This window comes from Aricia agestis, chromosome 18 (assembly GCF_905147365.1).
Source record: "Aricia agestis chromosome 18, ilAriAges1.1, whole genome shotgun sequence".
In the NCBI taxonomy this organism is placed as follows: Eukaryota; Metazoa; Arthropoda; class Insecta; order Lepidoptera; family Lycaenidae; genus Aricia; species Aricia agestis.
In genome coordinates, this window is record NC_056423.1 from 4,987,297 (window position 1) to 5,013,501 (window position 26,205).

A 26,205-nucleotide genomic window follows, 5' to 3' on the forward strand; every position below is an offset into this window, starting at 1 on the left:
GTGATTGGACCTAGTGATTAGTGTTTGGACTTAGTGCTAAGTGTTGTGACCTAGTGTTTAGTGCAGTGTTAATAAAGTCTTCAAGAGAGTCACCAGGTCTTTCTCTCCAAATCCTCGAACCCTAGCACGTAACAACTGGTGTCAGAAGTGCGATTTGGAGATGCCATTGACTCCGAGAGAGGACTTCAAGGGGAGTGTCAGGACAAGGGCGCAGCGAGCTGCTGCCATTGACTCCGAGAGAGGAGTTGCGGAGGCCACACCCACTGGGGACCAAGCTCCGCCCACTGAGGGACAGGCCCCACCCACTGGCCCCGCCCACATGGCTCCGCCCACTGGCCACGCCCACCAGGCTCCGCCCACTTTGGCTGAAGCCACGCCCACTGGCTCCGCCCACCGGGACACGCCCACTGGCCACGCCCCTCAGGCTCCGCCCACTTTGGGCATGGCCACGCCCACTGGCTCCGCCCACCAGGCCACGCCCACTCAGGCCACGCCCACTAGCTCCGCCCACCGAGCTCCGTCTGCTCAACCCCTGCCTACTGGCTCCAGCCACCATGCATCGCCCGTAGCTTCTGCGGCCCCTCAAGTGGCTCCCCAATTACAAAGCCTAATTGAGTTAATTCAGGCTCTGCAAGAATCACAAGACCGCAAGTTCGGCGCTTTACAAGAGTCACAAGACCGCAAGCTCGGCGCTTTACAAGAGTCACAAGACCGCAAGCTCGGTGCTTTGCAAGAGGCACAAGACCGTAAGCTCAGCGCTTTGCAGGAGTCACAAGAGCAACAAAAGGACCTCCAAGAAAAAGGGCTTTTGGCTATAAAGGATGTTAGTGACACGGTGAATAAGCTTCGTAAAGACGTCGACGTAATGGACGAACGCGTTACCGGGTTGGGAGTGGATGTGGAAAATGTGAAAACCGGCCTCACTGAACTACAGAAAAAAGTAGTGCGCCTGGAAACCACAGGAGTCGCGACGTGTAGTGGAAATTCTGGAGTGGCACATGGGCCAAGAGTAAAAGTGCCACCATACGACGGCACTACTTCTTGGAATGCTTATCGTCAGCAATTCCAGACTGTTGCTTCTGCCAATGGATGGAATGATGAACAACGCCTGACCGCTCTCACTGTTGCGCTCAGAGGGCAAGCTTTGTCGGTCCTAGAAGCGCATACAGGAAATGGGTTTCAAGACCTAATGGAGGCACTTGAATCCAGATACGGGGAGCGACACCTGGAGCACGTGTTCCGTGCCCAACTGCGTGACAGAGTCCAACGCCCAGGAGAAGGACTACAACAATGGGCGTTGGAAATTGAAAAACTCGTCAAGAAGGCACACCCAGGAGCTGACGCCAAGATGGTCGACACGAATATTGTGCAAGCATTTGTCGACGGAATCAGGGACCTGGAGGTCAGAGCTGCAGTGAGGCTACGTCACCACACCTCGCTTAAGGAAGCATTGGCGCATGCTTTAGAGGTCGAGGCTGTTCGGCGTGACATACGGCAGACATATAAGATCCGCGAGGTCTCTGAGGAAGTCAAGGAGGTTAAGGCTCCTACGAAGAGAAGTTCTGGAGCCATGTGCTACAAGTGCGGCGAGAGGGGCCATCTTCAGCTTAACTGCCCGCAGAAAGAGACCCAAATGGCAAGGATGAAAATGCTCGAGGAACGTCTGGAACAAATGGAGGAGCTGCAAAAGCAAGGGGCCTCGTTCCCTGCCCGGGATCAGGGAAACGAATAAAAGCCAGGACTAAGGGGCGAGTGCTGGCTGACACGGAGGAAGCCCCGATAACTGTTATCTCCCAAGCATGCAGCGGGAACAGTCTTGTGATTCAGGGGACTATTAACAGGACGGATTGCAAAATGACTCTAGATACAGGAGCCTCTAGAACGATAGTGAACCCAAATCTGGTAAAAGCCGCAAGAAGACACAAGAGGAGAATTAACTGTCGGCTCCTTACTGCCTCCGGTCAGCTAATACCCGTCCTGGGAGAAATGTCAGTTACGATTAATGTAGGGGGATCCTCATACCCTCATGACGTTATCGTGGCTGAGATTATGGATGATTGCATCTTGGGTTTGGATTTCATGAAGAAGCACAACTGCAGAATTAATGTCGCCGACGGAATGTTCAAGTGTGGCGAAGAAGAAATTTTCATCCTTGGAGGTGCTTGCGGGAAAGTTGAATGTGTAAAGAAAGTCTAGACTTTCTTTACACATTCAATGCAATCCGTCCTGTTAATAGTCCCCTGAATCACAAGACTGTTCCCGCTGCATGCTTGGGAGATAACAGTTATCGGGGCTTCCTCCGTGTCAGCCAGCACTCGCCCCTTAGTCCTGGCTTTTATTCGTTTCCCTGATCCCGGGCAGGGAACGAGGCCCCTTGCTTTTGCAGCTCCTCCATTTGTTCCAGACGTTCCTCGAGCATTTTCATCCTTGCCATTTGGGTCTCTTTCTGCGGGCAGTTAAGCTGAAGATGGCCCCTCTCGCCGCACTTGTAGCACATGGCTCCAGAACTTCTCTTCGTAGGAGCCTTAACCTCCTTGACTTCCTCAGAGACCTCGCGGATCTTATATGTCTGCCGTATGTCACGCCAAACAGCCTCGACCTCTAAAGCATGCGCCAATGCTTCCTTAAGCGAGGTGTGGTGACGTAGCCTCACTGCAGCTCTGACCTCCAGGTCCCTGATTCCGTCGACAAATGCTTGCACAATATTCGTGTCGACCATCTTGGCGTCAGCTCCTGGGTGTGCCTTCTTGACGAGTTTTTCAATTTCCAACGCCCATTGTTGTAGTCCTTCTCCTGGGCGTTGGACTCTGTCACGCAGTTGGGCACAGAACACGTGCTCCAGGTGTCGCTCCCCGTATCTGGATTCAAGTGCCTCCATTAGGTCTTGAAACCCATTTCCTGTATGCGCTTCTAGGACCGACAAAGCTTGCCCTCTGAGCGCAACAGTGAGAGCGGTCAGGCGTTGTTCATCATTCCATCCATTGGCAGAAGCAACAGTCTGGAATTGCTGACGATAAGCATTCCAAGAAGTAGTGCCGTCGTATGGTGGCACTTTTACTCTTGGCCCATGTGCCACTCCAGAATTTCCACTACACGTCGCGACTCCTGTGGTTTCCAGGCGCACTACTTTTTTCTGTAGTTCAGTGAGGCCGGTTTTCACATTTTCCACATCCACTCCCAACCCGGTAACGCGTTCGTCCATTACGTCGACGTCTTTACGAAGCTTATTCACCGTGTCACTAACATCCTTTATAGCCAAAAGCGCTTTTTCTTGGAGGTCCTTTTGTTGCTCTTGTGACTCCTGCAAAGCGCTGAGCTTACGGTCTTGTGCCTCTTGCAAAGCACCGAGCTTGCGGTCTTGTGACTCTTGTAAAGCGCCGAGCTTGCGGTCTTGTGACTCTTGTAAAGCGCCGAACTTGCGGTCTTGTGATTCTTGCAGAGCCTGAATTAACTCAATTAGGCTTTGTAATTGGGGAGCCACTTGAGGGGCCGCAGAAGCTACGGGCGATGCATGGTGGCTGGAGCCAGTAGGCAGGGGTTGAGCAGACGGAGCTCGGTGGGCGGAGCTAGTGGGCGTGGCCTGAGTGGGCGTGGCCTGGTGGGCGGAGCCAGTGGGCGTGGCCATGCCCAAAGTGGGCGGAGCCTGAGGGGCGTGGCCAGTGGGCGTGTCCCGGTGGGCGGAGCCAGTGGGCGTGGCTTCAGCCAAAGTGGGCGGAGCCTGGTGGGCGTGGCCAGTGGGCGGAGCCATGTGGGCGGGGCCAGTGGGTGGGGCCTGTCCCTCAGTGGGCGGAGCTTGGTCCCCAGTGGGTGTGGCCTCCGCAACTCCTCTCTCGGAGTCAATGGCAGCAGCTCGCTGCGCCCTTGTCCTGACACTCCCCTTGAAGTCCTCTCTCGGAGTCAATGGCATCTCCAAATCGCACTTCTGACACCAGTTGTTACGTGCTAGGGTTCGAGGATTTGGAGAGAAAGACCTGGTGACTCTCTTGAAGACTTTATTAACACTGCACTAAACACTAGGTCACAACACTTAGCACTAAGTCCAAACACTAATCACTAGGTCCAATCACTAAGCACTATCACTGTCCTAGGTCGTAGCCAAGTCGCAGGTTTCACTGGTTCACTCACTATTGATCACTTGATGTCGCCTCGAAGATCGCTTAGATTGAACTGACTTGCCTGGCCTGCCTGCGGCTCTTTTTATATGGCGAGACGAATTCCAGAAATTTCCCGATTCACGTAAACAAGTAAACAACCGTGGGAAATTTCTAGGCGGCTCGGGCATGTACCACAATAAAACTGCCGTCCTTGCGATAAGTGCAGTAAGTTGAATTTAATTTAGACCTTATGGACTCAGTCATAAGGTCTAAATTCAAACACGCTAACAAATAAAGGGTAAACACGTAAACAAACATTGGACCTTTTTAGAAGGTTCGAGTATGTGCTTGCGCACCACGTGTCCGTATACCATGTACCGTAACAATAGGTTAGGGTATAACCCTCACCTCACAGAAATGTCTGAATCAATGTCTCAATCTGTCGGTGTTGGTGAGGACCAACACCGACAGCAATCTGTCGGTGTCTTCATTCAGGTGTCTCAATCAATATTCAGACATTTCTATATTAGTATGGATTTGACAGATTTCAATTGCGTCAGACGTCTTGTGAATCTGTCAAATACATACTAATTTAGAAATGCATCTACGCGTCGCGTTGCGGTCTGAATCAACCCTTAGCCACAGTATAGCAATATGACATAATATCCCTAAATATTGCTATACTGTGCCTTAGCGTTCATTGGCCTAAGCGATTAGGCCAGTATACTGGTAACAGTTTAGGAACACACTAACATAATATAATACTTGTCAAACTGAAAACTGACAACCAACTGACAACTGAAAGAGTTTTGGCGGGCATGTCGCTTTCAAATTTCTTCTACTTTTTATTGTTGGTGTGGTTTTTATTATTTGGGTTTTTGATGTTCATTATTGGTAATATAATATTAGCCATTAAATATCCGTTATCTTGCACAAGTGCAGGTAAGATGTTGTCAACACCAAAGTGCAGGTAAGATGTTGTCAACACCAAAATGTTGAAAACACCAAAATTCCTGTGACATTTGGTGTGAATATTGGTAAATAGGACTATTTCTTCCGTGAGTTTTAGCTAAAACATCGTTATAATAACTTTATTATCCTATTCACACGGACGTAAAAAAAGTACGGACGTAACCTTCTCTAATCACGAGTGAAGCCTAGTTATGGCCGCCCGTGTAGGACGTGTGCGTGATATGAGGGTTGCCATATAAATCATAAATTTGTAAAATTTCCCTACTTTTTTTTGTAAACTCAGACAAGTTAAATGTATTTTTTATACTTAAACATATTTTTGTTTTTTTCGCTTCAGAGATGTAAGCGGTTGTTAAAGATGTCATAATGAAAATATTATTTTTATGACACTATAGATAGAAAAAAACACATCTTATTACGTACAGAGAAGTATATTATTTACATAACATTATTAGTAATAATGATTATGTACAAACATTTACAATAATAAAATTATTACTAGCTATTTGACCGAGCTTTGCTCGGTATTCGATAAAACACGAATAAAATGACATTTTCTAAAAATAATTCCTAGCTTGACAGATTTATCGCCCCCGAAACCTATATACGAAACCTGTATACGAAAAGATATAAGATACTTAAGTCCCGTAACCCGTTTCATCAAACAATCAAGTAATGTTAAATAAATAATGGCTTGTTAAATCAGTTAACGGCCTGTTAGAGCTATCGAGAGTTCTACCATGCGCTAACGTCAAATCAAATCACCTAACATGGTGTTAAATTTATTCCTGGTCCAGAGGTCCATTCAATATTTTCATTCCTACTAGGTCTCAATGACGCTCGGGTGACTACACCAATAGCACCTTCCCTCCCCTACTACTGAAGGAAATCTAAGACAACAATTTTATCTATGGACGCTTCACACCACGTCAGTCTGAAGTGACCCCGTGCTAAGTACCTGAAGGACTTGTGTTACGGGTACCAGACAACGGAAATATATTTAATACTGTTATACTATACATATATTTAAGATTTTTATTATATGATACACATATTTAATACACACTCTGACCCAGGAACTTTGAAAACTTTTTGTTCCGTCGGCAGGATTCGAACCCGCGACCCCCGGCTTGAGCTACCGACAGCCCACCCACTGAGCCACAGAGGTCGTCAAACAACAATTATATCCACTTTTGTAAATTAAGAAATTAATAGGGGTGTAGACTATTTTTAGGAAATATATTTATTTTACAGATGTACCATCAAGGAAGTTGATTCCTATGCAATTGACAGACCAACGTTATTTGGTCGAATACTTATGTCAATTCAATGTTAATTGTGATCTGGCTGGGTTTGACGTAACGCAACCAAACTACTTATGTCCCCGATTTGCATAGGAATCAACTTCTCTGATAGTACATACACTATACTAATAAATACACTCTTATTTCAATTAAAAAATCACTTATTAAATATAAAAAATATTATAAAGTTACTAAGTAAAATATGTCCATTTTCGGTAATTCTACAGTGTGTAACAAAAATAAGTGATAATACTTTAGGGTGTGTACGTGTTCCTTGTAGAGAGTTCACTGTGAAAGTAGCAGCTCTGAAAGACCAAAAATTTTTTTCACTTTTGTATGGGGAAACTCGTGACGCTCGGACCTTTGCCCATACAAAAGTGAAAAAATTTTTTCGTCTTTCAGAGCTGCTACTTTCACAGTGAACTCTCTTTAAGGAACACGTACACACCCTAAAGTATTATCACTTATTTTTGTTACACACTGTATAATACAAACTCTCAAAAAAACAATAATTTGTATTAGATTTCGTTTACTGTCTACACCCCTATTATTGTATTCCTGCCTAATTACTGGTCAATAGTATGCTAAATACTTACATGACACTAATAAAAGACAATAAAATTAATTATTTGATTATTTAAAAATAATTTAAAATTTTCCCCGGTTTGGGGAAAATTTCCCCACTTTGTTATGGACATTACTGACCTGTTGAAGTTGAATTAATATTTACATTATTTTATCAAAATACTTTAAAAATATGTTATCTTACCTATGAAATATTATTCCTTGATGTTTTTTGTGTAAGGTTGTATTGTTCTTGCACCATTTTACAACACAAGATGGCATATTTATTTTTATTTATGAATGACAAAGACGTGTCACCGCGATGCAGTCTAATTGCGTAATGGCGGTACGATCGGCTTATTACAGTGCGAGTGTTTGTGCAAGATGTGTACGTATGATCGCCTGGGCTTATTAAGGGTGCTTCACTCATTTCTTAATGGCGATCCGTCCGTATTTTTTTTACGTCCGTGCCTATTCATTGGAATATTATTGCGTCTTTTTTCAAATTGAAATGTATCAAGTTTTACATTCTTTTGCCCAGTTTTGTAGCAATTATTGATGGTATTCCCTGGTATTATCGATAGTTGTACGTTGTAGACCCATACGCCATCTAGTTATGAAAATGGAAACTGTTTGACAATCAAATTAAAAAAATAGGAAAATGCCTCATTGCGATATACTTCCATTGCGGCGTTATTATCGCAGCCATAGAGATATTAAACGAACAAGAGTGGCTGTGGGGGCGTGGCCGGTGTAAGTGAAGTATGACCAAAACGGGCAAACTACGCAAAAACACAATTAGTCGGGACGTGATTGTCTAAGCGCGTACTACGAGAGTGTTTTTTTGAAATGCCTAACTATTCGGTGGTTGTGTGCAAGAATCGAAGTGACCATAAACTTGAAGGGGTCAATTTTCATCGCTAAGTACCAAAACAATTTTGTATTTCCAGCATTTTCCACCAAAATCTCATTTTTTCGTTAAAATAATTGCATTAGAAATTTTCTGTCGGGTACTGAGAGAAATATGTAACCTAACGATTGAACGCATAACATTGCTCGCTAAGTGTAGCGTGCCTGGTGTTGAAAACAGTCTAAGCGAGCAATGAAAATTGCGCATATTGAATCGGTCGCTTTCCGTGCACGGCCGCTGATAAGTGCCGTGAGATAGTGATATACCTGTCATTTCTTGTTGTCGATACGGCACGTTGCATTGCCGCGATTAGTACGAGTAATAAACTAATAACAAATATTAAGAGTAGATGATTTTGATAGTTTAATAAATATTTATAAACATGTAAAACAATCTAAGGAATTACTTTATTATTTTCTTTTATTATTAAATAAGTGTAGCAACTAGCAAAGTACCCAAATGAATGTACCTAGGTCCTAGATGTGCGAATGGATGTGTGTAAATTCGCCTTTCGTGATTTTCTATGGACGGATTATAGACTAAAATATCACTTTACACTTGGGAATTATTTAAACTTAAAGTCAGTAAAATATATTATTTCATTACTTTTTAAAGTTGTTTGGCGGGGGTTTTTTAAATTTCTTAATTTAATATTATTTCATGCTTTTTAAACTTGTGTTCGTTAAAGTACAGAATAATTCCTATCGACAGACAATATATACCATCTAGGAATGTCCTTTTGGGTGAGGTCGTCAATATGAGTCCAAACATGAAACCTCCACTTTGAGGTAATATGGAGCTCGGCTCCTATAGAATCTAGGTGATGCTGCAGCAGCAGCATGCAAAAATTTACTGTTTATCTACGTCTTACTAGCTGTCGCAATTAAAATGAGTCCAACCACGAAACTATTGCTCTAAGTTGGTGAGGAGTTGAGTATCCTATTGATTACCAGGTGATGCTGCAGCACCAGGTCAACTTTCCATTAATGTGCAAATATTTATAAATGTCACGAACTGGAATGCAAAATATAAAGCCCACCAAACGACTGCAAGTTGCTAATCGGCCCTTCACGAACCAGATCAACCGCGATTTTTCAGCACGGAGCAGGTTGATGATGATGAACTATAGCTTAGAACACTCTCGATCATGTCAGCTTTCAAACAAAAAAACTATATCAAAATCGGTCCACCCATTTGGATGCTACGATGCCACAGACAGATAGACAGACAGACAGAGAGACAGACAGACAGACAGGCAGACAGACAGACCGACAGACAGACACGTCAAACTTATAACACCCCTCTTTTTTGTCGGGGGTTAAAAATCGAAATAATCTTTTATTTTTGACCTCATGACTTTGCATTACCCTGTGACTGTGAGGCAACTTACACGTTAAAAAGTAGGGTAGATTTTAAGTTTGCAAGATTTAATTATCTAAAACAAGATGAATCTAAATAAAAAACTTGTTTAAAATTGTATTGGGGCCAGCTATTAATGCTAAAATTGTTCGCGATATGCAGCAACGTAACTGCTCGATAGTAAATTTATCGACAGTCAATCACTAGCGTAGGTGTGAAATTCTTTGAATGTGTTTTCTGGACTGAGGCGCGTACTTACACAGTAGATAGTAATGTGTGCGCAGCAATCAGAGCTTCGCCTTGAATGTGTGAGTGGCAGGGATTTCTCAATGTGTGGGTGTAATTTGTGTAATTATTTAGGTGTCAATGTGTCTGTAGATTACATCAGGACCCAAACAAAGTGCGCTCGGCGGCCCATCTCTTGTTTCTGATATCTGTGATCGCAGCCATAGATTAAGGATATAGGTAGATGGATTCTTAGCTCGCCAGCGCGTGGCCATTTTATGCCTGTGTGCAATTGCCATAGTGTGCGTGTAGGGATGGGCGTAATCGATAAAAATATAAAATTAGCCTACAGCTATCGACCAATAGTCGACCATAATTTTATGTTATAGATTGTTATCACGTTATAGATTTTTAGGACATCAAAAAAAGGAGGTTATCAATTCGACCCGCATGTTCAAAAGTATATGAAAAATAAAAATACTTTTATATAAATAAAATATTTAAGTATATAATTATACAAATTGTTTAAAATATACATAATATGTATACTCCATAAGCCACGAAGGCTTGTCCGGAGTGTAATATCAATAAAATCTACAGTTTTTATAAAAAAACAACAGAAGAACAAAAATACTTTATTATACTTAATTACTATTAAACAACAATTTTGTAAAATAACAATTATTATGTATTATCGAAGAAATAAAGACGTTAAAGCATTGGATACTCGTGACGGGACACATAATAATATAATGTGTCCACTGTCCCAACACCAGTGTCCGATCTTTCAGTCAATAAAATATGCCATACATCATAACATGTAAGGATCGGACACCGGTGTTAGGACACATTGTATAATATTACACAGTACACACATATTAAAAATTAGAAATTAAATGAAAATAAAAAATATTCAAACATAAGGTTTTATTGAATATGTTCTTAGTCGCAACTTTTGAAGTAAATATAATTTTAACTTCCATACTCGTATAGGTTCCCAATTGTCATCATCATTACATTGACCTCTTCTCTAGGAGCATTTCTTTAAACTAAAAATAATTTGCTTATTAGTATCAATATTCCATTTTTTGCACATTACAAAATTTGGACATGTCAAAATTTTAATGAAAAAATATGAAATTAGCAATTTTTAAATATGGATTACGGGGAAGGTTGTCTGCTTTATAATTATTGGACTCTGTTTAATGACTGCATTTGTGTATCATGCTACAAAAAATTACGTATTGCAGTCATGTTCTTTAGATCATTTAAAATGGTATCCATAACTTAAAAAATGTGGGTTGATCCACAATTGCTGACTGCGAGTACATACGAGTATATAATACTTAAATCCATATTATAAAAATATAAACTTTAGCTAACCTTAGTATGCCTCGAGAATTATACTGAAAACAGTTGACAACAGTCTCCTTAACGGGGGGGGGGGGGGGGGGGGGGGTCTCCTGAGAGTGGTAGTGATAAGGGGGATTTTCCTCACTTAAACCATCCCTCCTCACTCCATATCGCCACCAGATTACTCGGTTATAATCTAAACTTAAAAATAATATTATCTTCATTATAGGTCTCTCCGTCATCACCATCATATTGAACTTTTCTTTAGAAGCATTCCAAAAACCTAAAAAAATAGTTGGTTTAGTGACATTAAATGTACTTAATACTATAAAATATATACATATTATAATATTGTTTACGGGGCAATATGCTTTATGTAAGTTTTCCATACTTAACCCATCAAGCCCCAAGCGGAACCCAGGTGCCGCATAACAACTGAATATCTATTGTGTCTGGTATTTATTAAAAATAAATTTCAAAAAGTAAATCCAAGTAACGATTTGACTACTTCCAGGGGGGAGGTGTAAGAGTTGTTGATCATTTTACTCTCCGTTAGAACTTTTTTATTTCAATAAAATCATTGTTTCAAACTAACGTTTGAAATGATAATCCCAATATTGCGATGCCTTCATAAGGGAGTAAGGATTAAAAACTTGCATGAAACTTGCGTCTAAATATTTCTGTTCGTCGTCTATTTTGAAGCATTTTCAAATTCTGAAAAAAAAAAAACATTTACTTCATGACAATATTTTTATCGATATAAATTTATACTTCAAGCAAGGTGCATCCCTAAAGCACACGTAAAAATCTATGCCATATTTGTAGCCAAATTATTACTTGATGTGACATTTTTATCACTAATGGCATAAGCAGCATGATTAAGCGATTATTAAACTTATAAATTTTCTTTTTAACTTACAAAAAATACCGATTATAAGCCCAAAAGACGTTGTTGAAAGCTTACGTATGTTATGTTAAATCCACGTGTTTGAGGCATTCCTTGGCCGTTTTTATGGTTTATTATTTAGCGGAACCACAAAACCCAACAAGATATTGCATTTAACGTTCACTAAGCACTTTTATTAGCACTTTTAAAACATGAAATATGCAGACCGACTCCTTTGTTATGTTCTACTCGGTAGGACATAACATTACAGGCTTTTGACGTTTACACACCGATATGAGCTTTCTCTTTCACTCAACTTACTGCATCGTTAGTAAGAAAGAGTAACATTATCAACTGTCAAAATATAAGGCTCCCTCCAATAGTATTATACCACATGAGCGTCCTCATACAAAATGTACCGTACTGAAAACATAAATCGCGTGATCGATCGCGCGATATATCAAAGCTAGCTAGCTGTTGCCCGCGACTTCGTCTGCGTGGACTTTAGTTTATAGTTGTTCCCGTACATCGATTGAGTCGTTTACGCGCAAATCAGAAAAGTATATTGTGTGGGAACCGCACATTTTTCCGGGACAAAAAAACATTCCTTGTCCCAGATTCAAATTAGTATCTCCAATCTCCATGTCAAATTTCATCAAAATAGATTAAATAGTTTAGGCGAGAATCATAAAAGTTTATTGTGCGGGAACCGTATATTTTCCGGCATAAAAAGTATCCCTTTTCCTTTCCCGAGACTGAAAGTATTGCCATACCAAATTTCATCAAAATAGATTGAATAGCTTAGGCGATAATGATAAAAGTTTATTTTGCAGGAACCGCACATTTTCTGGGACAAAATTAGTATTCCTTGTCCATTCCCGAGACTCAAAGTAGCTCCATACCAAATTCCATCAAAATAGATTGAATAGTTTACGCGCAAATCATAAAAGTATATTGTGCAGTAACCGTACATTTTTCCGGGACAAAATGTATCATATGCTCTTTTTCGAGACTCAAAGTATCTTTATACCAAATCTCAGCAAAATGGGTCCAACCGTTTACGCGTGATGCCGTGACCACGTGAAATATAGCGTTCCGCGCAGCTTCGCCTGCGTAAATTAGATATTTCTCAGACAAATTAGTCCACAAAATAGCCTATGATACTTCACGTGGTCTACTTCTTATCTGTGCCAAATAACAGAAAAATTGCTCTAGTAGTTCATGAGTTAAGCCCTTTCAAATAATTTCCCCCGTTTTTTCCCTTTTTTTCCACATTTTCCTCTATTTCTTCGCTCCTATTAGTCTTAGCGTGATAAAATATAACCTATAGCCTTCCTTGATAAATGGGCTATCTAAAACTGAAAGAATTTCCTGAGATTAGCGCGTTCAAATAAGCCCTTTCAAATAATTTCCCCATTTTTTTGCACATTTTCCTCTATTTTTTCGCTCTCATTAGTTTTAGCGTGATAAAATATAGCCTATAGCATTTCTCCATTAATGGGCTATCTAACACTGAAAGAATTTTTCAAATCGAACCAGTAGTTCCTGAGATTAGCGCGTTCAAATAAGCCATTTCAAATAATTTCTGCCGTTTTTTCCACACTTTCCTCTATTTCTTCGCTCCTATTAGTCTTAGCGCAATAAAATATAACCTATAGCCTTCCGCAATAAATAGGCTATCTAACACTGAAATAATTTTTGAAATCAGACCAGTAGTTCCTGAGATTAGCGCGTTCAAATAAGCCCTTTCAAATAATTTCCTCCCGTTTTTTCCACACTTTCCTCTATTTCTTCGCTCTTTTTAGTTTTAGCGTGATAAAGTATAGCCTATAGCCTTCCTCGATAAATGGGCTATCTAACACTGAAAGAACTTTTAAACCAGTAGTTCCTGAGATTAGCGCGTTCAAACAAACAAACAAACTAACAAACTCTTCCGCTTTATAATATTAAGTATATAGATTAGGTATATCGCGCCTGTCTGCGGGAGCCATATTATGTCGCGTTTTACAATACAGCTAGCTGTTTTAAAAAACAAGGTCGTTTTGTAATGCGGAGATTTATTGATTAGCCGGATTGAATGTGGCTGAATGAAAAATCGCCGGAATGTATTCGGCGCCATACGTTATTCAAAACGGCTAGCCATAATGTAATAAAGCGAAAGATAAGTCGCCTCTTTGACAGTTTTTAGTTCCGATTCTTGATACTTTTGGCGCTGCCTGTAGGCTGTAACATAACAACAACAATGGCGTTGAATACCAAAAGTGTGTTGCTAATTTGCGAAGTTTTGAGTGAAAGAAAAAAGTAAATTTCAGAGCAATTTTTAGGTGCAATGAATTTATATTATTCTCGATGTAAAACAGTAAAGAAAGTACCGGTACGAGGAGTAAAAAAAAGTACGATGTGGCTAAACGTGGGCAGCCTTATTGAAGAACGTATAGCAATGACAATCCGGCTAATCGTTAAACCACCGCGCCGCATTACAAAACAGCCCTGTTTTTTAAAACAGCTAGCCGTAATGTAATACGGCAGATTATACAATTCGCCTGCGACAAATATACATTAATCTGTGCAGAGTGCAATGAATAAGGAAACAGATGGAAGCGACATAACTACAAAAAAGTGTGGCCGGCGCCATATTGCCAAGAACTAAACATGGCGGTCTATAGTGATGGGACACTCGGTTGATATTTGTCGAGGATATCGATAAGTAAGAAGTTATAAGTGAGCTATTAAGGTTAAAATCTTTTAAATAAATGATCAGATTCTTAACCTTATATTTTTTAAATTCGATAAAAAAGTACATCACTAAACGTCAAATCTACTAATTTCTATGTTGATTAAATAATATCGAAAATCAAGCCATGTTATATTACTATTCTATCACAAATCTTATTTATTGTCTAATTATTAACTAAATTAGCACATACGAAGTCAAGCCATCGGTAAAATAACAAACATTTTAGTAAAAATATAAACGTACCGATCCAAGGACAAACTTTTTTAAATTTCGACACTTTTTTGACGGACTATAAATTAATTTTAAAAAAAGCAAATTGGTCGAAAAATTTGACCGATATATCGATATTTTTTTCGCGATATATCGAGACCGATATTGATATTTTTTTCAAAAATCGATGTATCGATATATCGATATTTTCTTTCAATTTCGACATCCCTATAATACGACACTTTGACAGTTAATGTACCTCGGAGAACCGGAACATAAAATGGCGGACCGGCCACAGTATTTTGATTTGGTAGAGACCATTATGCCGCGTCCACTATAAAAGTCAATGGCAGAGTGCAGACTGCAGCTGTAGCCTGTAAAGTGTAAGCAGTTGAAGTTGGAGTTTTGCCGGGAATGTGAAAGAGTGATGTTGTGTTTTTGTATTATTTTCCTAAAATTGTATTATCTAGGTTTTTAATGTGTAATATTAATAGGATATTAACCATTAGATATTTGTTATCGTGCACAAGTGTAGGAAAGTGATGTAATAACCAGAAACGTGCTCTTTTGTGTTCCCTCCAAAACTCCATCGAAAGTTTCAGTAAAGCGTCTACCACTTTACTGAATCGACCGACTTGACTTCTTGACTGTATTGACTTTATACTAAGACTTTGACTAGACTTTAGACCTGACTGACCTGACGATATAGAAAAAATTGTGGAAAAGAATATTGTTTTCCCGCCATAATATTATACTCGACACTGGCCATGGTTATATCCGAAATGCCCAATGCCAATATAAGAAAAAAAAAACGGCAGTTGAAGTTGACACAGGACACTTGAGTCACAGAGTACTTTATTACTTGAGTCTTGACTCTTGACATAGGTAGTCTATCATTCAATAAATAGAGAAAACATAGAAATGGCTGTATGGGCAACGCTCCCTTTGCCTGTCCCGACCGGGACGAATTAACAAAAAAAAAAAAGTTTATGGTAAATTGTAATTTTAAGGTTTTAATCTTGTAAAATTTTGTAATTTGAAAACTGCTTGTCCAAACGTAACTTCGAAATAAATATCTAATAAATATTAAAGAGCCATGTCTCTTGCAATACGTAAAGGGTCCCTGGACGCCTTAGGAGTTGCAAAATGGCTTGTGCGAAGAGGTTAGTATTTTGTGTGTTCCTCGCCTATTTGTTTCTTTTTGAATATTATAACAAATATGCGCACCACATTAATAAAATAATATTTGTAAACAATGCAGTAATAGTTATTTTTACATGTTAAAACCTTTTCTTCCGTAGACGTTCGAGTATTGAGTACTATGCCTGAAAAGCTTGAAGAACCAGAAAAAGTTGAAGAGGTGAAAAGACCTATGAGACGCAAACACGGGTTCCAAAATCCTATGCTTGAGTACAGGCACATCTATCCTGAATTTTTGCCTGACCCAAATCCAAAATGGAGGAATACACTTCGAGAAAAGATGGAACGAGCTGACATGCTCAAAAGAAGAAGCCAATTAGATATTCCAGAGTTTTACGTCGGTAAGGACAAATAATAGATACAAACTTCTACAAATTGAATTATGACTTATTTAACTCTTCAGTTTTTATAATTTTTATTTACAAGCTTTGGATTTCTTTGTTACCTTTTCAAATCAAAAACAATTTTCACAGGTTCAATTCTAGCCGTGGCCATATCAGATCCGCACGCTCAGAGCAAGACAAACAGATTTGTGGGGATTTGTATTGAGCGTAAAGGTTGTGGTCTCCGAGCTGAATTCACATTGAGAAATGTCATTGACCACCAAGGTGTTGAGGTACAATGATAAATTGTATAGCAATAACTTTACAAAATCAATGGCCAGTCAATGAAGTCATGAAAATTAAAATAATTTATATTTTGTAAAATATATTTTTTAAGGTGTTTGGTTATATTGTCTTCCTAAAAATCTTTGAACTTATAACGTAAAAAAATATTTTCAGGTAAGGTATGAGTTGTATGATCCAACCATACAGTCAATCCAAGTTTTGAAGTTGGAGAAACGCCTTGATGACAAGTTGTTCTACTTGAGAGATGCTCTGCCGGAGTACTGCACATTTCCTCTGGACATGGACCCTGAGTTACTTCCAGAAGGCACACCAGTTCCAGTCAATCCCATCCAGGTATAAGATTTTTTTGCTGTTCATAGGCAAGCATAAGCAGAAACAAATTTTGGTTATTAAAAGGCAGTATAGTTTATAGATGAATAAACACATCAGCCTTCTTACTAATACAAAAAATTCGCATAGTGAAAACAGATAATAATTATCTGTTTTCACTAAGTATATGAATTTTTTGTATTAGTGAGAAGGCTAATGTTTTTATTAGCCTTCTTACTAATACACTAAAAATTGTCTTAGCTGAGAAAACCAAACATTGTTTAAATTTTAATTTAATTGGTCTTCTCTGCCAAGACAATTTCTGACAAATTATTATATAAAATAGATAAAACAATTATAAAACATTTAATAACTATACACATGTTATCCACAATACGCAGTACTAAAATTACTTTTACTTGAATATGTTCTGAAAAATCTTGCAACATATTTTTCAGGTAAAATTGAAACCCAGACCATGGCTGGAAAGATGGGAGAGACAAGACTTGAAGGGAGTTTCAAATATTGAGGAACACTTGAAGGAGAAGGACAGAGTTAGGAGAGAACTGAGGAAAACACCCTGGGAGAAATATGACTTGATGAAACAGTACAGGTATGATATTATCATGTACTATCAGAGAATGATGAAATGAAGTTGATTCATAGGCAGATGGCGGACCTACGTAATTTGGCCGCATTACGTCGAATCTATCCGACAGATCACAGCCAACACGGAAAAGACAATCCGAACAAATGACGTAGATCCGTCAACTGCCTATGAATCATTTACTTTGTTAATACAAAGTCTTAGCCTCTTTTTGACTACCAAGACTCAACTACTAGACATGTCTGTCTGTGTTTGTGTATGTCTGCCTGTAGCTACAATGCCGTTGGCATTAGTAGGTAGACCATCTTTGATCTAGTTTTTTTTTGTTCAAAAGTGTTGTAAGTAATAGTTAACATCAGCCTGCTCAGTGCTGGAAAATTTGGGGTAAAATTGTTTAATCTTTCAGTGATTTGATCCATCAATATTTTGCATTCCGATTCTTGATACTTATTAGACTGTTATACAATGTGTTTATATTTTCATTTACTTAACTTTCTATTCTCTTTTTTTTTAGAAAAACAATTCCCATTGAAGATCAGAGCGAAATTTGGGGTGAAGTGTACAATCAATTGCAACAAATGCGAGTGTCCAGACGTAAGATCGCCAGGAAGCGAGTTTCGGCTGTCCCTCAACCACAACTTGGTTGAAATGTTGTATATTTGTTAGTTACAATATAGGTAAAATAAAGTAAAACTATATATTATCATCTACTGTTAATATGACTAATTTTACTCTTTAAGGAGTGGACTTCTACTACGTGACCAGTTTCTAAAATCGCCCCCCCTTCCCTGTCACGTAGTACATAGTTAGGTCCATAATTTGTTATGGATTTCTTAATCCTGGGATTTCGGGATTATATAAAGTGCAGACAATGTTAATATTATAGAGAAATATTATAATACACACAATATTATTACATTATTATCATATTTACCTGTATAAATTATATTAATACGTCATAAACAGGATAGTTAATTATTAAAACCAGGGCTCGGAAACCGGTTGCAGAACAAAACCGGTTTCGGTCATTGACCCCAAACCGAAATCGATTTCGGTTAAAGGTTGGACTTTACCGGTAAAAACCGGTAAACGCAGAATACCGGTTTTTCTTTAATTTCGGTTTTGGTATTGAAAATTAACCGGTAATTTGCCGCGCGCGACGTTGCCACCCCGTGCGCAAGCGAAAAGTAAAATTTTGCATCAAGGTATACCATGGTTGAGAAGGTGCTGACGGAACTGATTAAATAAATAAATAAATAAAAATTGTTTTATTTCTGAATAAATTTGAATCAAATATTTTCAGAATGTTGAACTACATGTTGCCTACCACCGGTTCGGGATTCCTTATAGATACAAGTTTGGGGGTTTCAGCGTTGTTTTAAAAACGGAAACTATATGTTAATGTGCAAATTATATTCATCAGAATTCAGTAATAGTAATGGACATTGTAATTACTATGTAGTTTGTATGTGTGCTGTAGGATGAATATTATGATTTATGCCTGTTATCGGCAACCATCTCGTTTCAGACAATTTTGATTTTTACAAAATGATTATATAGATTTTAATAGGTAATTAGTTTTTTATTAGGTATTTAACAACTATCAGTTAAAAAATGTAGTGTTTATTTTTTATTTTACTCGATTTAAAAAGTGTATTTGCTTTATTGTCTAAGTCAGCGGCAGGCAACAGGCGGACCGCGGTCCGTGTGCGGACCGCGAAAGGTCGAATTTCGGACCGCGAAATATTGTAAATATTAATTTAAAATTTTTAAAAACTGGTGTATTCCGAACACTTTAAAGAATTTGCTCCCGTTGGAAATTTATCTTAAAGTTAATTTTTCAACAAATTAGACAAATGCTAACTAACGAAATTTTTTTGAACTTCCGTCCTCATTATACATAAAAAAAAAATGTTTAAATAATTTTCCTAAAAATTTTTCACTTCGTGGAGCCCTTAAACATCCTACTTCCTACTAATATTATAAAGGCGAAAGTTTGTTTGGGTGTATGGATGTTTGTTACTCTTTCACGCAAAAACTACTAAACAGATTTTAATGAAACTTTACAATAATATAGCATATACATCAGAATAACACATAGGCTACAATTTTAACCGACTTTCAAAATGGGGGAGGTGTTATGTTCGTTTTTTTATGTTCAACAATTACTCCACCGTTTGTAAACGAATTTTTAAAATTTTTCTTTTAGTATATAGGGTACCATCTCAATTTGGTATTATATTCACAAAAGTGGTCATCTGATGAAGGGTCCTTAAGTAATCGAGGGAGCTCCTCAAAATTTATAGGAAAACATGTGGTGACTTCGGTTTCGTGAGAAGTATGCTAAGCATATGCTACAAAAAAGTAAGATTTTGCACCGAGGTATACCTGGTATACCGTGGTTCGGAAGGTGCTGAGAGAACTCCTGATTCTTTATAGATACAAGTTTGGGAGTTTCGGCGTTGTTTTAAGAACGGAAAGCATATGCTACTATGCAAATTACATTCATCATCATCATCATCACTACCATATTATACCATGCATCGTCCCATGATTATGAGCCTATTATGACCCTGTTATTGGTACTTTTCATAGTCTTTTAGATCGAGACACGAATTTGTCAAGCGATAATTTAAAGAAATCTATACTTTAATATTATAAACCTGAAGAGTATGTTTGCTTGAACGCGATAATCTCAGGAACTACAGGTCCGATTTAAAAACTTATTTTAGTGTTAGATTGCTCATTTATCGAATAAGGCTATATATTATAACGCTAACCTAATACGACCGAAGAAACTCAGGAAAATGTGGGAAAAACGGGGGAAATATTAGGAAAGGTTTATCTCACGAACTACTGTCAGCAATTTTTATGGCAATATTTACGTGAAGGGAGTATAGCTATTTTTTATGGGAAAATGTACGGTTTCTGTAAAATTCCTAATTATAGCGGGCGAAGCCGCGCGGGACATCTAGTATATTATACAAACATATTTAACAAGATCACGCCATAAAAGTTTTAAAAAAAAAACCGGCCAAGTGCGAGTCGGACTCGCGCACCGAGGGTTCCGTACAAACCTGCAAGGTTTACAAAGTTCGTCAATTAGATCTAAGTATTTGATATGAATTTCAACTTGATAGCTCTACGCGTTCATGAGGAAAAAAGTAATAAGTTTATATTTATTAAAAAATATATATTTTGTAATGTAACTAAAAATTTAAGGTTTTCGGAATTTTTCCTTTATGTGTGCTATAAAACGTTGCTTCATGCCAAATTTCAAGATTCTAGGTCGACTGGAAGTACCCTTTAGGTTTTGATTCCCTTGCGAGTACTTGCGAGTTTTAAAATATGCAGCTTAAATTGCTGTTTCTTTTGATTGCGTTGACATAGAAGTTTGATTTTGTTACAGCTTAAAGGTATTATAGACCTGAGTATTTGGTATGAATTTCAAGTTAATACCTCTACGCGTTTATGAGGAAATGGGTAGTAAGTTTAAAATTATTAAAAAAATATATATTATGTGATGTAACTAAAAATTTATGGTTTTCGTAATTTTTCCTTTATCTATGCTATAAGACGTTGCTTCGTACCAAATTTCAAGATTCTGAGTTCACGGGAAGCACCCTGTAGGTTTTGATTCCCTTGCAAGTGTCGAAAATTTGCGGCATAAACGGCTGTATCTTTTGATTGCGTTGGCTTAGAAGTTTGATTTTTTCACAGCTTCAAGGGACAGTAGACCTGAGTAATTGATATAAATTTCAGCTTCATACCTCCACGCGTTCCTGAGAAAAAGGGTCTTGACAGACGGACAGACGGACAACAAAGTGATCCTATAAGGGTTCCGTTTTTTCCTTTTGAGGTACGGAACCCTAATTAATAAGTACGTTGTTTATAATAACTTTTTAACTTGGACAAAAAACTATAAATCCAAGTAATATTGTCAAAAAAAATTTGGTTTCATTTATCATCACATAATTGTTTTTATATCAATGAAAGACACATGTATTAACTAAAAAAAAATCCACCATTTGTTTATAAAAAATGTATAAACAAATGGACTATTTCGATGCTTTTAAAAAAAATCTTAACTTTATGCTCTTGGAAATATTATGATTTTTAGAAACTTTTTCTTAATAACAATATTTAATTGTTTATAATCGTTTTTTAAATATTTCTATTGTTAAAATTAATATTGATAGTGAAATAGGCTGAAGGCTGGAAGGTTTCTGAAGATAAAATATAACGTGCGTAACAAATCATACAAATGAGGAAAATATGTTTGTCAGAATTAGCTCAGGACCTACTTCCTTCGGTGTTTCAAAAAAAATCTGGTCATCAAATTGAATACTTAATTGTTTTTTTTTTATCTCGATCACAACCATAGTGATATTTAAGAGATTTCGAGACAGAGCAGTAGTTGATTGATTTTTTTTTAGTTGTATAAAGGCAAATGAAGGTTATTGCTTATTGTGATTAATTATCATAAAGCATTCTAACGATTCGCATAATTAATAGGTACTTCGTTTTGTTCATTTCTTCAACTTTATTTTCATTTTTAATTTGGGGTCAGTAGAGACTCCATGCGACTACTTGTGTAAGTTTTTTGATGCGCATGCGCCCAATTAAGGGTTAAACAATAGAAATATAAAAAAAACGATTATAAACAATTAAATATTGTTATTAAGAAAAAAAGTTAATTCTAAAAATCATAATATTTTCTAGAGCATAAATTTAAGCAAAAGAAATTTTTAAAAGCATCGAAATAGTCCATTTAATTTTGTTTATAATTTTTTTGTAAACAAATGGCGGAAAATATTTTTTTTTTAGTTAATACATGTCTTTCATTAATATAAAACAATTATGTGATGATAAATGAAACAATTTTTTTTTGACAATATTACTTGGATTTCTATTTTTTTGTATTTTAAGTAAGTTATAAAATTATTATTTAAACAAAGTATTGATTTTTTTAAACTTTTATGGCGTGATCTGCATGTGTATAAAAAGGGCTCCACGAACTGAAAAATTTTTACGAAAATTATTTAAACATTTTTTTAAATGTACAATGAGGACGGAAGTTCGAGAAAATTTCGTTAGTTAACATTTGTCCAATTTGTTGAAAAATTAACTTTAAGTTAAATTTCCAACGGGAGCGAATTCTTTGAAGTGTTCGGAATACACCATAAGTTTTTAAAATTTTTAAATGAATATTTAATACCTTAAAAAATAATCAGTGTGACGTGCTCGGTTTTGAAGCCGCGCGCGCTACCTAAAAATGCCGCGCGGAGGCCTATTACGGCCGTTAAATTACGGCGTACGGCGGGCACACGGCGCGGGCGTACGCTTTTCGCAGTAAATTAGTAACTAATCCATGGTAATCTACTCGAAACAACTGTACACGCTCGAGATAAAAATTATACTAGCAGCGCTAAATGAGGTGTTTCGACGCGTGCGCCCGCGCCCGTATCCGCCCGTGTTTTAATACCCGATACGACGTCGTATCGTGTTTTTGTGTCCCGGCCCTTAGATCTCTGTATGTCAAATCTAACATTTCTTTTTAAATTAAAAATTACAATAAAAAAATAAAACATTCTAAAATTAAAAAAAGATAGGTGAAAATAATTGCGAAATTATCATATCAACTCCCAAGCGTCGTCGTCGATAAAAATAGATTTCCAAGAAGCGCGATCGAAGAATTAACCGGTTAATTTGTTTGTGTGTTAGTAACCGGTAACCTTTACCATTTGGGTTGCGTAAAAACCGTTCGCTTGTTTAACCGGTAAATAAAAGAACGATATATTTACCGGGTTTTAACCGAAATAAACCGGTATTTTCAAACCGGTTCCGAGCCCTGATTAAAACCATTAACGACACTGGGATACTATGACTTAACCCTACTATTAAAGACGAAAAAAAAAGAAAATGTCACCGTCATAAATTGACACTGACAAACATGCTGTCAGATAGCTGTCAAAAACTAGTTCTTTGTTTATCCGCAGATGGAAGCACTTGTAAGTTGTAATTCTTTAATTTTTGTTGTTACTTGTGTACGATACGGTATAAAAGTTTGCTTGCATAAGCAAAATGCAGAATGCATTTAACGTGATTGATTCTTATGGACCATACGGAGTATAAAAATGTAGCTTTACAAAACAAGCTGCTAATAAGCTTGCCAGTTCATTGCAACAAAGTTTCTTTCAAGTTTTATTTCGTGATTGCGAAGTTGTTCCCACACTTGTCGTTTTGTGAAGGATATTGATGCAATTGCGTGCAAGTGGACTAGTGCAGTTAAATCTAGAACCTAACTCTATTGAATATTTATAAGACACTGCAACTTTATCTGACATGTACGATAGTGAAAAAGTTTGGTGTTGTGATAAGTTTCGAGTGTTCACGGCAAAGTCTTGAAGTGTCCACCTGTTGCCGGGTAAGTACAAGCTTCGTTACAATTTGCAGAATTTCATGAACAATTCCATAAGATACAACACATCAGAAACACAACACTGGAATGCATGCTATTGATGAATTTATAAAAATGCACTTGTGCAGTCTATTGATTATCTATTCTGAGGACTTTACAGTTTACACACTGTAGATTTTGCGTATATGTATTACCTACTCAAACATTATTGCATTTTTACTACATAAAAAGTTTTTTATACTTAACTACTTTTTACTGTTAAATTTTTTTCCCAATCTTATTAGAATTAAATGGTGTAAGTGTGAGTAGTCCCTATCAATATCACTATCCAGCTTTAAACTCAAACTCAAAATTTTTTATTCAGAATAAATTTTTTCAAATATTCTCTGAACGTCGGGGCTACACAGATGCCTACCACCAGTTTGGGAACTAACCCGGCGAGAAGAACCGGCGTAAAAAACTCGCACAGGGCCATCTTTTTCTAAAAAGATGGAAAATTACAAAAAATATTATATTATAAAATAACAGTGTCATTATGACTAAATAAAATACAACAAGTGTACAATTATTATACATAATATTATATAGAAACAGCTCTGCAAGGGGCGACCTTATTCCCATGGTGTACTATCATTCATGAAATCAGTAACTTTATAGTATGCTTTGGTACACAAACATTCTTTAACAACTTTTTTAAATCTATTAATTGAGAGATTCTGAATGATTTAGTTTATATTAGCCTTAAGTTAACTATGAATTAAGAAATACAAAGATGATTCAATTTGCTCTTAACTCATCAGCGGCACCCGGCTGTCGCATAACAATTGAAAATCTATTGTGTCTGCAATACCCACAATGGAGGTGTTAATGATGCTACAGTTATATATTTTTTTAAATAATAATATCTATGAACGTTTCACACCACGTCAGTCTGGCCCCGCGCTAAGTACCTGAAGGACTTGTGTTACAGGTACCAGACAACAGAAAGATATTTAAGTAATACTTTTTATACTATACATATATTTAAGATTTTTATTATATGATACACATATTTAATACACATACAAGACCCAGGAAAAACTTTTTGTCCCGTTGGCGGGATTCGAACCTGCAACTCCCGGCTTGAGCTACCAACAGCCCGCCAACTGAGCCACAGAGGTCTTCATATAATATAGTCGTAGTTATATACTTAATATGTAATGTTTTTTTTTTTGCATTTTTGTAATACAAAAACTATCTCATAAGAATGTGCGAGTTTCCTCACGATGCTTTTCTTCACCGTATGAGCGTCCGTATTATGTACCTGAGACCAGAAAATGTCTAATTGGTCATTGGTTGTAAATCCCACCCGGGATCGAACCTGCACCCTCTACGAGTGATAACCAAAGGTACCCATTAGGTCACGGACGCTCTTAAAGGTAGTCAAGAACTACTCATATTTGGCTCTTTTAAAACGATGGGTCACGGGCCTAATTACATTTACAATATGTATATAAAATTATTCATTCATCATTTTGCTTTTGACAAGTGCAGCTATAACGTTTTTTATTTGATGTCTACTATGATTTCCTATGATGATAAATCATTCATGTTACAGTGTTTATCATAACTCAAGCCTCTTATCGTTTGTGATGACACCGTTTATCTCTTCGGAGTAACCACAAACTAGAACCAAAATAGACACACGTGCATAGGTTACTAACCGATAATCCGCGGCGTGGCTGTTCCGATGCATTCCTTTGCCTTTGCGTAAGTGAATTAAAAAAAAAACCGCGTAAATTGGATTATTTTTTCGATTTTTGAATTTAAATGTTCGAATAAGGAGTTCTAAATATGGCGATGATTACGAAATTAAAATAGTTTACCTTTGAGTTTATTGCCTGATTAAGGTTATCGATCTCAGATACGATACCTAGGACAGAAAAGTTTAGGCATGGAACAATCAAAGTGTGATTTTAAAATTAATGTTAAGGAGCTATTTGGTAATAGAGTAAACTTATTTTGATCTTGTTTATACTGTTTGTATTTTACTATTTTTGTATTGTACTAGTGCTACCAAAAAGAAAACAAAAAGTTCTGTTTCCGCCCGGGATCGAACCGGGGACCTTGTGCGTGTGAAGCACACGTGATAACCGCTACACTACGGAAACTTATTTGTAGATGGCGAAATTGCAGAGTAGATACAGCAGTTAGCACAGTACTCACTCTCTAGTCATATAGAGTTCAGGACATTCAATTTTGACCCTATCGTTCTTTGCTTTTGTCCGCGGCTTCGCTCGCGTTAAGAAGGATAATATCATTAATTAAGTAGGTATTAAGGTCTCAGCCCGATCGGTTTAAAATTAACATACAAACTTTCATCCCCTATTTTATGCCGTTGGGGGTAGAATTGATCAAAATCCTTTCTTAGCGGATGTCAACGTCA

The 26,205-nt window shown here is 37.6% G+C and overlaps 1 protein-coding gene and 1 non-coding gene across 2 annotated transcripts; one reads left to right on the forward strand and one right to left on the reverse strand.

Moving 5' to 3' along the window:
- Positions 1 to 15,629: 15,629 nt before the first annotated feature.
- Positions 15,630 to 18,048, forward strand: LOC121735852 (39S ribosomal protein L19, mitochondrial). Its single transcript, XM_042126817.1, has 6 exons — positions 15,630 to 15,777; positions 15,916 to 16,155; positions 16,288 to 16,430; positions 16,597 to 16,776; positions 17,211 to 17,365; positions 17,874 to 18,048. Exons 1-6 carry the CDS (start codon positions 15,711 to 15,713, stop codon positions 18,004 to 18,006), a joined length of 918 nt encoding a protein of 305 aa, XP_041982751.1. The 5' UTR covers positions 15,630 to 15,710; the 3' UTR covers positions 18,007 to 18,048.
- Positions 18,049 to 25,857: 7,809 nt separating this feature from the next.
- On the reverse strand, positions 25,858 to 25,930 carry Trnav-cac. Its single transcript has one exon. It is a non-coding gene; the product is annotated as a tRNA-Val (tRNA).
- Positions 25,931 to 26,205: the final 275 nt, after the last annotated feature.

Coding starts and splice junctions, on each gene's coding strand:
- LOC121735852 (XM_042126817.1), top strand. CDS start 15,711: ATGTCTCTTGCAATACGTAAAGGGTCCCTGGACGCCTTAGGAGTTGCA. Junction 15,778..15,915: donor AAAATGGCTTGTGCGAAGAG/GTTAGTATTTTG, acceptor TTTCTTCCGTAG/ACGTTCGAGTATTGAGTACT. Junction 16,156..16,287: donor TATTCCAGAGTTTTACGTCG/GTAAGGACAAAT, acceptor CAATTTTCACAG/GTTCAATTCTAGCCGTGGCC.